Source organism: Tenrec ecaudatus, chromosome 1 (genome assembly GCF_050624435.1).
Source record: "Tenrec ecaudatus isolate mTenEca1 chromosome 1, mTenEca1.hap1, whole genome shotgun sequence".
Lineage (NCBI taxonomy): Eukaryota > Metazoa > Chordata > Mammalia > Afrosoricida > Tenrecidae > Tenrec > Tenrec ecaudatus.
Window position 1 is genome coordinate 24,685,211 of NC_134530.1, and position 13,657 is coordinate 24,698,867.

Below are 13,657 nucleotides of genomic sequence, written 5' to 3' on the forward strand. Positions count from 1 at the left end.
GTAGGTGGGTCTGGAAAGCCGCCTAACCTTGGGAAGGCCTAGCCTTGCCTGGCCACATCCTGCAGGAATTCTGACTTGGCCCAGAGCTGTGTTTGCTCTGGGTGCAGGCAGCAGGCAGGGCCAGCAGGCTCTCTACAGAGGCAAGGACCAAGGGCCTGCCCAGGCTGTTTCTCCAAGGTGGTCAGTGTTGACAATATGTGTGTGTCTGAGTAAACTAGCAGGACAAAAGTCACACAGGAAAAGCCCATTGTCACAGGCCACATGGAGGCTGCAAGGAACACACCTCTCCTGTCTGTCTGTCCTGTCACACTGCCCGTCCTCTCTAACTCGGCCCAACCCTGTTCCCCTTGCCTGCCCCCTGCCACCCCAGGAGCCTCCTGAGAAGTCAGCTATCACCAACCACATACTGCGCATCTCAACTCCGCTCAATGCCCCAGGGCTTTCGGTGGGCGGGTGGGCGGGTTGGGGGGCCCTGCAGACAGGTGCTCGCTCAAGACAGGGCTGGTTGGTCAGTTTGGCTCTGAGGAGTTGGGATCTAGAACTGCCTACACTTTCTTCTGTTTCCAATCTACTGCAAGTGATGAGGCCTTCGCAAGCCAAACAATGAAGTAAAGGAATCTTGTGTTGTCTCATGGCATGTCCTCCGAGTCCTTCCTACAGTTCTCCAGTCGGGACATACTTTCCTCAGCTGTGCTTGCAGACAGGACTTTCTGTCTCTGCGCTGCTTGGGCAATGTTTCAAAAATCGTTGCGCTCCGTGGATGAAGGCTCAGAAGGCACTCCACGTCACCAGAGTCTCAGCTTGAGTGCAAGGGAGTTTCCAGACGAAGGCCCCCTGCTCAGTCTTGCTCTGGGTGCCGGTGCCTCTGCTGCCACCGCTTCTCTGTCACACTTCTCTGTCTCCAGAACAAGGAGGTTCGGTGCACATGGACTTTGAGGTCCAAAGGACACAACTTCTTTATTTTTAACATCATTTTATTGGAGGACACAACTTCCTAATGGTAGTGAGAATCCCCATCTCTGCTTCTGAGATGGTTCATCTTAAGCCCAGTGAATGGTGAAACGGATGCATGTGTATAATCCCATTATATAAATGTAGGACTGTATTTGTAAAATAAATTCTTTCCTATATGGGTTCATGTCCTTTATTTACTGTTATTAGAAAACTGGTCGATCTCCTTGGTGGGCCGAGATCCCAGAGGCAGAGGGGTTTGAGTAGGAAGCATTGGAGTCTAGTGAAACACCATCTTTTATGATTGTTTCCTTGGAGAAAGGGAAACGAGGTTTCTGTGGGGGAGTGGCATTTCTTAACATAGGCCTTCTGTTCATGTCTCCAGGAGGCCTGGTGGTACAGTGGTGACATGTTGGGTTGTGATCCACATGGTCAGCAGTTCAAAAGCACCAGCAAGTCCACAGTACAAAGACTGGGTCTTACTAGCACAGTCGGTGTCAGAATAGGTGGGTGGAGGATGGAGGGTGGAGGCATGTCTGAGCCCTACCTCGTGGCAGTCTGCCTTGGGCTGGGGAGGAGACAGAGTCTCCTTCTCCCCTGGGCAGCCAGAGGAGGTCAGATGTGGCCCCCTGATGTTTCTTCGGTTTCTAACACCTTAGAAATGAACCATCTACCTTCTTTACTTTTGAGGCAGGGTCCCGAGGTTCGCTCGTGGACACCAGGGGATAGGGAAGTCCTTGTTCAAGTCACTGCACTTTCTCAGTCCCACATGACTCCTACCAAACTGTCCCTGTAACTTACCTCCACAGGGGCCGCCACACACCCGCTGTGTTCATCAGATGGAGGAGCTATCCTAGCATGCAAGTGACGTTCCCATTGCGTCTAACCAGGTAATCTTTAATGAAAACATATCACAATCTCAGGTGCTAAAACCTCAGCTGGGCATGCAAATGAAATGATTTCAATAGATTTGCGTGCACATGCGTCCTGTCATGAACTGGCGCTCCCTTTGAGCCTGATTAGGCTCGGCCTCCGGAGCAGCTTTCCTCACGCAAGGCAAAGGGCGAAGGAAGAGCTAGCAAACGCTACGTTTCCAAAGGTGGGCCGGCTGACCTGGTCTCAGCCGCCCTGGAGAGACAGGTGCCCTTGTGGACCGTTTCCGAATCCAATAAACATTTTTCTTTCCTCCAAAGAAATGTTCCCATTTCAACTGACCCGTAACCCCAAGGAAAGGCCTCTAGGGGCTCCGAGCGTGGGACCCTGCTGAGGAGCAGATGTTGCCACGTGGCAGGTCAGGAGGGGGGCATTAGATGCCCAGCAACCTGGAGCGGGGATGAGCATGCGCCTGGTGGCGATGGACGAGAATGTAACCAAGAATGACCCCGAGGTTTTCAACACGTACAAGAAGCATGCATGTCTGTGTGTATCCGTGTGAGCTCGCACATGTGCACACCTACACATGCTCTTCAGCTCCTGGGTCCCTGAGAGTGCCTAGGGGCAGCAACACCCCACGGGCTGGGGTCCTTTGACTCTGCGTGGCCCCAGGCTCCGTGGAGAAGGGGCTGGAAGAGGCGGCAGCGGCGTACAGGAGAGCTCAGAAGTTAGTGCGGAGCCGTCAGAGGGACGTGAGGCAGCCGGAGGGAGGTTCTACTGACCATGGCTCTGCCAACTGCGTGGCAGAATGTGACACCGTGGGACTCGGCGGGTCCACGTGGACACACAATGAGGAAACCAACTGAGAGCGTAGCAGGAATAGGATAGACAGCCACTTTGGAACTGACTGTGGCAGCAATTGGACAATAGTGCTCCATGCGACTGAACGATGGAACGATATGGCATCTGTCTTGGCTCCCAAAAATGGTTTGGGAGGGAAAAAAGAGATATCCAGGTGGCCACCAAATCTATGAAACACTGCTCTCCAGCCCTAGCCATCCGTGAGAGAAATGCAAACAACGATGCGATGCCACCGAACACTGGCACGGAACACAAAGTTCAATGAGAGCGGAAAACATCCGAGGCCAGAGGGGATTCTGGGAACGGGGAGCCCCCTCTTGCTGATGGGACTGTCAAAATACAGGGAGCCACTATGGAAAGCGGTTTGGCGTGCCCTCAACCAGCTGGGAATAGAAATGCCAGGTGACCCAGCAATGGCGCTACTTAGTATCTGCCCTCCAGAGTAAGGAGCGTGCACGCACACACACGCACACCCATGTTTGACATGGGGCTGCTCACAAGGGTAAGGATGGAAACCACCTAAGGGCCCATCAGTGGAGACTCAAAGAGGCTCGCTGCTTTCGGGTGGGCGCACTGACTCGCAGTAATCTGCGGGAACCGCCCCTGGGGGTTTTGAGAGTGTCACTCGTTACAGGAGCAGAAAGCCCCGATTTCCTCCCGAGGAGCAGCTGAGGGTTTCGAACAGCTGCCACTGTAGATCGCAGCCCAACACGCAATCACTGCGCCACCAGGGCTCCAGGGGAAAGATGGCTAATCACACTGGGTCTGAGGCCTCGTGGAAGACCCACGGTGAAACTGTGAAACGCTTCACGACGTGGACGGGTGGGGAGGGCAAGCTGAGTGAGTTAGTCCATCTCACTGTAGGAGAATCATCATCATCATCAAAGGGCTTCATGCTGGATGAAGCAGGTGTTGATGGTTCCCAGGGGCGGGAGCAGCAAGGCGGGAAGAAGAAGTCACAGGCTGGAGTGTGGTCAGGCACTGACTTAGGTGAAGGGATGGCAGCATCCTACAGACGGAGAGAGGTCTGGGAAACGGGAAGCCTTTGAGAGGGCGGAGAAGTTATTTACGCTGTTGAATGCAAAAATGATGATCTGAGATGTAAACTTGCACCCATTCACAACGTTTGTTTGTTTGTTTGAAAGGGGGAGTGGGATAATTATATCATCTCCAAGAGTTCCCTGTAGAACCAAAACACTGCCATCGAGTCGAAGCTGACCCACAGCAACCCTACAGGACAGGGTAGAACGGCCCCTGTGGGTGTCTGAGACTGCGACTGTTTATGGGAGTAGAAAGCCCTGTCTTGTTCCTAGAAAGGCTGGTGGTTTCGAACTATAGACCTTTCGGAGAGAAGCCCAACTTGTAACCACTGTGCCACCAGGCTTCCTCCTCCCTTCAGAATGCTTGTTATGAAGGAGAAACGAGCAACGTGAAAGAGGGGTAGGCCGGCAGATAGCATCTTCCCCAGGTGACTGGGGAAGGGGGACAAATGAAGGCATCCACCACCCGGTGAACCCAGGGCAGCTTGGCCTGGGAGATGGTGATGCCTTCAGCAGAGTGGTGGCAGCTAATTCACATTTGCTTCACATTGTGACTAACCGTAGCCATGTAATCAAGGTGACACTCACTGTGGAAAGTGGCATGATGCTTCCTCAGTCATAGGGCACAAGACAGAAGGGGCCCCCAAACACTGCATGAGGAGGATGCAATGCATGTGTGAGATTCCCTCCAAGAGACACTCCTGTAGTCTAGTCATGAAGAAACACAGGGAAACCCACGCCAAGGGCCAGCTACATGACACAAGCGCATGCTGCCCGACCAGGCAGTTCTCACCAATAGCACCTGTATCAGGGAAGATCAGGAAAGACTGAAGGGCGGCTGCAGGTCACAGAGACTAAGGGTGGTTGGTGGTTAGGTGGACATGGGACCGGAGACGGGACTCTGGACAGCCAGTGACAGCCACTGGGGAGAAACTGCTAAGGTCCAGATACAGGCTGGAGTTCAGTTACATAACGTGGGGCCAATGCTAAGTTCCTAGTTTTGATCATCACACTATGGTTATCTGAGTGGTTAACACATCGGAGCAGCGGTTCTCAGCCTGTGGGTCGTGATCCTTTCACAGGGGTCGCCTACGGCCATCAGAAAACACATTATTTCCGGTGGTCTTAGGAACTGAGACCCTGCTCCTTTATCTGTCTCCAGGCGGGTCTGCCACATGCAGCTACGCCCACAGGCGAGTACCTGGTGTGAATACCCATGTTACACGGTGCTTCATGACAAAATTTAATTTATTTGTCATTAGAAATAAATATTTCACAATATAGAATTACATATTGTTCTTATGATTCATCACTTTGCTTTAATGATGTTCAATTTATAACAATGAAAACACATGCTGCATGTCAGATATTTACATTACGGTTCCTAACAGTAGCAAAATGACAGTGATGAAGTAGCAACGAAAACAATGTTATGGTTGGGGGGGGTCACCACATGAGGAACTGTATTAAAGGGTCACGGCATCAGGAAGGTTGAGAACCACTGCTTTAGAGGATGCTAGGAGAAAGGTAGAAAAGAGCTTAGTGGTCTAGTCATGATGTGTTAGGCTGCTAACAGCAAGGTCAGCAGTTTGATACTACCAGCTACTCCTGGAGAGAGAAACGAGTTAACAGTTTCAGAAACCCCCAGGGGCAGGTCTGCACTGCCCTATGGGGCCACTGTGAGTCAGAATGGACTCAAAGCTGCTTTGTTCAACTTCGCTATAAAGCCTACAATGAATTTTTAAAAATGCATCTTTAAATCCACGATGACGACACCTTGGATGCTGTGATAGTTGGGTTTATTGTGCCAACCTGGCCAACAGGAACATGTGGGATTAATTAGGTCACATTTTGATTGGAGGGCAAAGGGACAAATGACTCTGCATGGGCCGACCCTGTCTCTCTTGCTCTCTGGTGAATGGACCAGCGTGCTGCTGCTGTAGCTAGTTCTCTGCCTCAACCTGTGAGCTACACTACCTGTGGGCCAAGCCAACCTGTGCATCGGATCGTGTGGCTAGAGCTTGAGACCTGCTTTGCCCCACTGCTGGTGGGTATATGTATACAGCACTTGAGCTTGAAGCTGGTGGATCCTGTTGCCTTGCATTGTTTGCATTTGATATCCCACCCAGGCCTACTTCATTAAGCTCCCGAGCTAATGACTATTGCTGACCCGCCTGCCCTGCTGTTTGCTGTCTGTGGGCAGACTTCACTTGCCTTGCCCGAGGGAGGACTCTGCTGTCTGCTTCCTCCTTGGGTCCAGCAGCCCACATGAGTTGAAGGCCTTCCAGTATATTAACTGTTCCACGGAAGTGAGTTGAACTGAGCCCTCAGCACTGCTGTGTGGACTAACTGACTGTTACATTCCTTCTCGCTGTATAAACCTATCTATCTATCTATCTATCTATCTATCTATCTATCTATATATATATATAAATAAAATCACAAGTGTCTGGTTTTGTTTCTCTAGAGAACCCTGCCTAACACAGATGCTTAAACATACAAGTGCAGAACGGTGATACCTTTTCCGAGTCTGTGATCTGTCCCTTTTCCAGAGTCACTGAGGACCACAGAAACTCTAGGCCTTGTGTCAAGCAAGAGTGCATCTAGTTGCTACGTACTTGAAAGAGAATTTCTCCCGTTGTAAACAGTAATAAGACAGAAGTGCATGTGTGTGTGGGGGTGGTGGGGGGGGTGGCGGGAGACAGAGGTGAACTTTCCACTTCCAGACAAAGAGGGGACCGTCAAAATAAGCCCCAACCACAACCACGTGGGTGGGTTGAGTTGTGACTCGAGCCAAGGGGGCCTTTGCTGGCGGCCTACCTGTCTTTTCCTTGACCTCACAGAGCACACTGAAGAGAGCAGGCTTCATCCGATGACAGTTCAGGGCGTGCTTTCTGCAAGAGAGGCGACAGAGAGAGAGGGGTCATCTTGTCCACAAGTGAAGACTCAGTATGAGAAATAAAAACCAAACTCAGTCTGCAAGTTCCAGCACAGTGCATCTGCTGTGAGTTAGATTTGTGCAAATTTAAAAGAAAGCACGACGAAGACATTCGAACCACACCCATGTACACCTGCACTAATGCAAACAGTGCAAACGGAAATCCTGCAAATCGCTCAGCCAAGGGGCTGGAAAGTCAAGCTCACTCTGAGGTCACAAGTAGGACCTTGAGTGGCCCTTTCCCAAGCATGTCTCAACACTCTAGGGTCACAGGAGATACACGTGTCCACAGGCACACGTGACTCGTGTCCAAGTGGTGCGTGCACTGCACACACCCACACTCACACAAATACCTCTCTGTGTGGCCCTGCTTTGCAGTGTGAATTGGGGTCACATCAGCGGAAAGGCTGGAAGGCTTTGGGGAGCTTGCCTTGTCTCTCGAGGGTCATGAAAGCCCGGATTGTTCCGACACGGAGAGAGCGGACAGGAGGCGGCTTTGCGCAGAGGAGAGCAGCGCCAGCCCTCTGAGGGAGACAGGGAGGCTGCGGTGAAGGCGCGCGGCAAGGTCAAGAGGGGAGTCTGTGAGTCGGGTTTGTTCCAGGTGATAGGAACTGGGGTAGGCAGAGTAATACCCCTTCAAATGCCCATGTCCTGTGGCATGGATCCTGTGACTGTGCTCTGTTCTAAGGCAGAACCGGCTGAGGACCCCACTGAGTTGCGGGGCTATGAGACTACCATGACCCTGACCATCCGATGAACCCAATCTAATCTCAGGCGTCCTTAGAAGGGAAGAGCCTTCCCAGGCTCCAGAGACGCCAGAGCTGCAGCGCCAGGACTCCCCCGCCGCTGCCTTTGAGGATGAGGGGCCACAGCAGCCGAGAAAACCCACTGCCGCCAAGTTGATTCCCTGCGGGACAGAGCTAAATTGCTCCAGAGGATTTCTGAAGTTGTGTGATCTGTGAGAGCACACGGCCCACAGCTTCCCAAATCTATGTGGCCCACCAATCCCTTTTCAGGGAAAAAATAAATTACTCAGCGCCCCCCCCGCCCCGAAAAACTTCTGTCCTACAGGCCACAATTCAGGATACCAAACCAGAACTCACTGCCTCCAGCCAACCCTGACTCATAGCACCCTCCTCAGGCAGGGCAGAACTACCCCCGAGGGCTCTGAGATGGGAACTCTTTTTTCTTTTTAATCATTTTATTAGGGACTCATACAACTTTTATCATAATCCATATAAACATCAGTCGTATAAAGCACATTTGTACTTTATATTTTTTAAATCATTTTATTGGGGGCTCGTACAATTCTTATCACAATCCATACATCCATCGTGTCAAGAACATATGTACATTTGTTGCCATCATCATTCTCAAATCATTTGCCTTCTACTTGAGTCCTTGATATCTGCTGCTCATTTTCTTCCTCCCTCCCCACTCCCCCTACCTCATGAACCCTTCATTATTCATAAATTATGATTATTTTGTCATATATTACACTGTCCGACGTCTCCCCCCACCTTCTTCTCTGCTGTCCCTCCCCCAGGAAGGAGGCTATACGTAGATTCCTGTAATCAGTTCCCCCTTTCTACCCCACATTCCCTCCACCCTCCAGGAATCGCCACTCTCACCACTGGTTCTGGAGGAGTCATCTGTCCTGGATTCCCTGTGTTTCCAGTTGTTATCTGTACCAATGTACATCCTCTGGACTAGCCAGACTTGCAAGGTAGAATTGGGACCACGATAGTGGTGGGGAGGAAGCATTCAAGAACTAGAGGAAAGTTATATGTTTCATCGTTGCTACCCTGCACCCTGCCTGGTTCATCTCCTCCCCACAACCCTTCAGCAAGGGGTGTCTGGTTGGCTACCCTTGGGCTTTGAGTCTCCACCCTGCACTAACCTACATTTTCAATGATAGGATTTTATGTTCCTTGATGCTTGATACCTGATCCCTTCGACAGCTCATGGTCACACAGGCTGGTGTGTTTCTTCCATGTGGGGAGACAGTAAGTCTTTACGGAAGTAGAAAAGTCTAATTTTTCTTCTGCGGAGTTGCTGTTGATTTCAAACTGCCGACCTTGAGGGTAGCAGCCCAACACGTGGAATCCACTCCAGGATAAAGTGTAGGTATTTGCTTCTGCAGCCCCTCTGGATTGGCTCAGTGTCCCTTAGGAGGCAGTATTGCCCATTTTGGGAAACATTGAGATAGACTCATTCTTTACTGATCCAGAGGCTGGTAGGTTCGAACTGCTGACCTTGAAGTTAGCAGCCTAATACTGAATCCACTGTACCACTAAGACTTTTTCAGATAGCCCCTAAAACCTGGAAGAGACAAAGAGACAAATTCTCCCCAGAGCTCTCAGAAGGGACACAGCCCTACAAAACCTTGATTTTGACCCAGGGAGACACCCATGTCTCAAGAACTGTGTGAGAATAAGGGCATGTTGTTTTAAGCCACCAAGTGTATGGTAATTTGTTAGCGCATCAATAGCAAACCCAATCTGAAAGATGTTCCAAATAGTGGTAGTCACATGACATGAAAAGCATTTTTAAGTGCTCTAAAAAATTTGATACAATTCATATACTGTAAAATTCACTTTCACTCTTTAAATGTGCAGACCAATGAGATTTAGTATATTCCAAAAAATTACACAACATTGCCGCTATCTAATTCCAGAACATTCTCATCAACTCCCAAAAGAAACCTGAGCCCATTGGCTGTTACTCCCCATTCCCTTCCGCCACTCCTGGGGCAAACACAAATCTGTTCTCTGTCTGTAAGGATTTGCCAGTCAGAGATATTTCATCCAAAGGGGGGTCACAGAGTAAACGCACGTTCTGGTAACCCATTAGTCAGCGGGAAGGCACCAGGTAGGGCTATCATGAAGAATAGCTTGATGTCCAATGCTCTGTGATGGGCTGGTACGTACGGGCTCTAAGGAAGCCCAGGTAATACAACCATTATTCAGACTTATACACCAGCTACCAGAGCCGTGACTGCTGTTGTCAGGTGGCCACCGACTCTCTGTGGCCCTAAGTACAACAGAAAACTGCCTCGTCCTGTGCCATCCTTAGACCCACTAGTATGTCAGAGCCCACTGCTGCAACCTCTGTGCCAAGCCATCTCTCCTCGGGGCCTTCCTCTTTTTCGATGACCCTCTACAGCTAATGAAGTAGAAATCGAGGAAGTCTACCAACTTCTTCAGCTGAAATGGATCAAATGAAGCAATCGAAATACATTGATAATTACCAGTGATTGGAACGTAAAAGTTGGAAGCAAAGACGTAAGGACAGTAATTGGAAAATGTAGGGACAGCAGTTGGAAAATAGGGAGTGAGTGGCAGAAACAAAGCTGGAGATGGTATGACAGCATTCTGAAAGTGTGGGATATAAAAAGACTTTTCCCCAGCTTTGTCTCCCCCCAAAGACATGCCAAACATTAGAGGCTGTTTGCCAGCACATGGTGGGAGGTCAGATGCTTAGAGATATTCTCCCTGAAGGCATCTGGTCACTGTAGGTGGGGCTCACGTCCTACAGATAATGGTTATTGTCACATGTGTGCTCCCAATCCCTCCCCTTCCTATTGCCTTTATAGCCCTAGATCCTCCTCCTCTCATTACTGTATTACCTATAGCACAACCCTTTCCTGTGAAACATGTCTTTACCTGTAATTAGGGGCTTGCACATCCCCCAAAGATATATAAGCTTTGGTTAGAAATAAAGAGCTCTCTCCTTGTCCTCTCTCCCTTGGTCCCCGGTCCCTCTCTCCCAAGCACTCTTCCCCGCCCCTCCACACCATCCTCTCTCCCCTGCCCCCTCTCCCCATGTCCTCCCTCTCCTGTCCTCACTATGCGTGGACCTGGCTGTCCAAGTGAGCATGCTACCATGAAACGTGTCTGATTCCTCTATTTCAATCTCTCTTCTATCTCTACTTATTCTCTATGGCTTTATTATAATCTTATCTCAACCGTACAATTGTGCCTAACGAACCCACGATTAGTTGTGGGGGGCTGGCCTTCGCCCACATGAAAGGCCAAGGACTTCTTCATCGCAAATACCTTTCCAACATGACTGTGCCCATGGCCCTCACCGGATGGCACATACAGGCAGCAAATCACTACATCTGCAGGGAGAGGCAACAGAGAAGCTCAGTATCAGCAGCCCAAACGAGGCCTGTGCCGACTATGCAACAGCCTCAGCTGCTTGTCTGTCATGTTCAGGCTGCAGTTGAAGAAAACTAAAGCAAGCCCATAAGAGCCAAACTGTGACCTTGCTTAGTTTATCACCTGAATGTCCAGAAGAGAGCTGTGAGAAAACACCAAGATCATCACATTAAAGAGAGCAAACGGTCAGCAGAAAGACACGCGAGAAGAAAATACCGACGTGAACTTCAGGAGAGACTCTGAAACCCGCTCCTGAGCGGAGAGTAGTTAAAGCAAATGGGGGAAAAAACCACCAAGGAACAGAGCTGAACTGAGAATCTCAAAGAGCAGATGGAGAAAGCAAAGTCAAGTGCTATAATGAAATATGCAAAGACCTGGAGTTAGGAAGCGAAAAGAGAATAGGCCCAGCTATCTCCAGCCCAAAGAAAGAAAGGATTCAGAAGAAAACATCTGAGCTGTGATACTGAAGGATTCAATGGGTACGGTACTGACTGATGCAGGAAGCATCGGAAGAAGATGGAAGGCACACACAGTCAACATCCAGCCATTTCAAGAGGCAGCAGATGATCAAGAACCCAAGATATTAAAGGAAGAAGTCCAAGCTACACTGTGGACTTTAGCAAAACACAAGGCTCCAGGAATTGACAGACTACAAATTCCAAGCAGCTAATGAACTACCTAGGCAGCTGAGAGAAAACCACAATGACATGGGGAGGCCAGGCCTGACCTCTTCTGGCTACAAAGGTGCATGGGAGAGGCCAACTGTACCTGAAGGTCGTGAAGTGGTGGTTTAGACCTGGTTCCGCCTTCCAGCCTTCTTTGACCTCTTCTGAGACCAACTGCTCCTGCCAGAGCACCTCTGCTGGGTTTGACAATTCCTTGCTATGGCCACACAGAGCTCACAGACAATCCAATTAAGGAGGTTTATTAGAGAAGTTAATCTATTACCATAAGTCAGCCAGTAAGTAGCCAAGTGTCTCTCCAGCCCTCAGCCATGTGGGGCCTTGGTCTCTGCCGCCATGGGCCAGGAAGCCAGCTTCATGTTCTGCCTCCCAGTCTCGTGTGCTTAGTGCTGCTCCATCCGCCTGTCTCCTGGTCTTCTTGCTTCAGCTGCTGGTCTTGGTCTGGATCATTTGCCCTTTCCTCATGGTTTCTGTGCTGCAGCCTCCACTCTCAGTCTCTGTCACCTCAGGCAGAGGTCTTCAAAGTGGTTCCCTGGTGGCTTTTCTTCTGATGTCCTGACAGCTTTCTCTGTGCTCCAGCTTCTCAGATGGCTCTTCCACACAGAGGAATGTCTTTGATGGAAGCATGAGCTTGATTCACATCATCTACTGAGGTGCAGACTTAATCCCACTTTAATCCTGTCCATTAGCATAGCAGAGAACTCTCTCCAAAATGGGATTATAGACACAGGCATAGAGGCTAGACTTACAATACATCACCAAGGCCTGATGGTTAGAAGGGCCGGCCAGATTAAGTACTTGACTACATCTCACCAACAAACTGGAAAAGATCCATATGTGGGCCTGTTCTAAAGGAAAGTGACCAAACAGGATGTGGAAATTATTGAACAATCTCAATATCATATGCAAGTAAAATTTTGCTGACAATAATTCAACAACAATGAACAAGCAAATCAACAGGGAGTTGCCGAAAATTCAAACTGGATTCAGAGGAGGACATGGCATGAGGGGATATCACTGCCGATGCCACAGGGACCTGGGCTGAAAACGTAATGGCATTGAGTACGTAATGGCATTGGGCTGTGTGGATCATGACAGACTATGGACAATGATGAGAAGAATGGGAATGCCAGGATTGTACTCACATGGATCAGGATGTAGTTATTGCCAGAAAACAAGAGAATGTTGCCTGGTTTAAAATCAGGAGAGGTGTGCATCAGAGTTGTACATGCTCACCATATTTATTCACTCTCTGTGCTGAACAAATACCCCAGAAGCTGGACTGTAAGAACCAACCAGCATCAGAACTGAAGGAAGCCTTAACATGCAGATAAGCAAACATGCTTGCTGAGAGTGAGGAGGACGTGAAGGTCAAAGCATATAGCCTTCAGTCGGGATTACAACTGAATGTGGGGGAAAAAAAAACCAAATCCTCACAATTATCAGTCACAGGAAAGACGGAGAAAAGATTAAAGATGATCATTTTACATACTTGGATCCACAATCAATGTTCATGTGAGCAGTAATGAAGGAATCAAATGGCACACTGCCCTGGGCAAATCTGCTGCACAGGACCCCTTTTCAAATGTTGAAGAGGCAGGATGTGACCCCGAGGGCTAGGGTGCACCTGACCCAAACCATGGCATTGTTGATTGCCTGTGTGCCTACGAAAGGTGGACCATGATTCAGGAAGACTTTGAATTACGGTGTTGGAGGAGAACTTTGAAAAGACCGTGGGTTTCCAGACGAACAAACAAATCTGTCTTGGATGAACTGCAGCCAGAAGGCCCCTTGGATGTCAAGAGGGTGAGACGTCATCTCATACTCTGGACATGTTATCAGGAGAGGCCAGTTCCTACAAAAGGACATCATGCTTGGTTCAAATGGAGGGTCATCTGCAAGGTTGAAGCCCCTCGAGGAAATGGACTGGCACAGTGACCAATGGTGTCAACAGCACAAAGATTTGGAGGATGGTGCAGAACTGGGTTGTGGTTTGTATGACTGCCATAAGCTGAAACCAATGATGCATAATATTGCTGGAACATGGTCGGGAGGTGCTTCAGTATGGGTGTGTGTCTGTTTGTCTTGGGGTGGAACTGCTGGGTCATATGGTAGCTCTGTGTTTACTGCCAGCCTGTGATTCACAGC

At 49.5% G+C, this 13,657-nt stretch overlaps 1 protein-coding gene across 2 annotated transcripts in view; it reads right to left on the minus strand.

Annotated features, from left to right (window-relative positions):
• Window positions 1–13,657, minus strand: part of PBX4 (PBX homeobox 4) — a 48,645-nt gene that overhangs the window by 11,036 nt on the left and 23,952 nt on the right. For both annotated transcript variants that reach the window (XM_075549414.1, XM_075549405.1), the window contains exon 2: window positions 6,546–6,619. In XM_075549414.1, coding sequence (XP_075405529.1) covers window positions 6,546–6,619 — 74 coding nt within the window. The remainder of the gene's footprint in view (window positions 1–6,545; window positions 6,620–13,657) is intronic.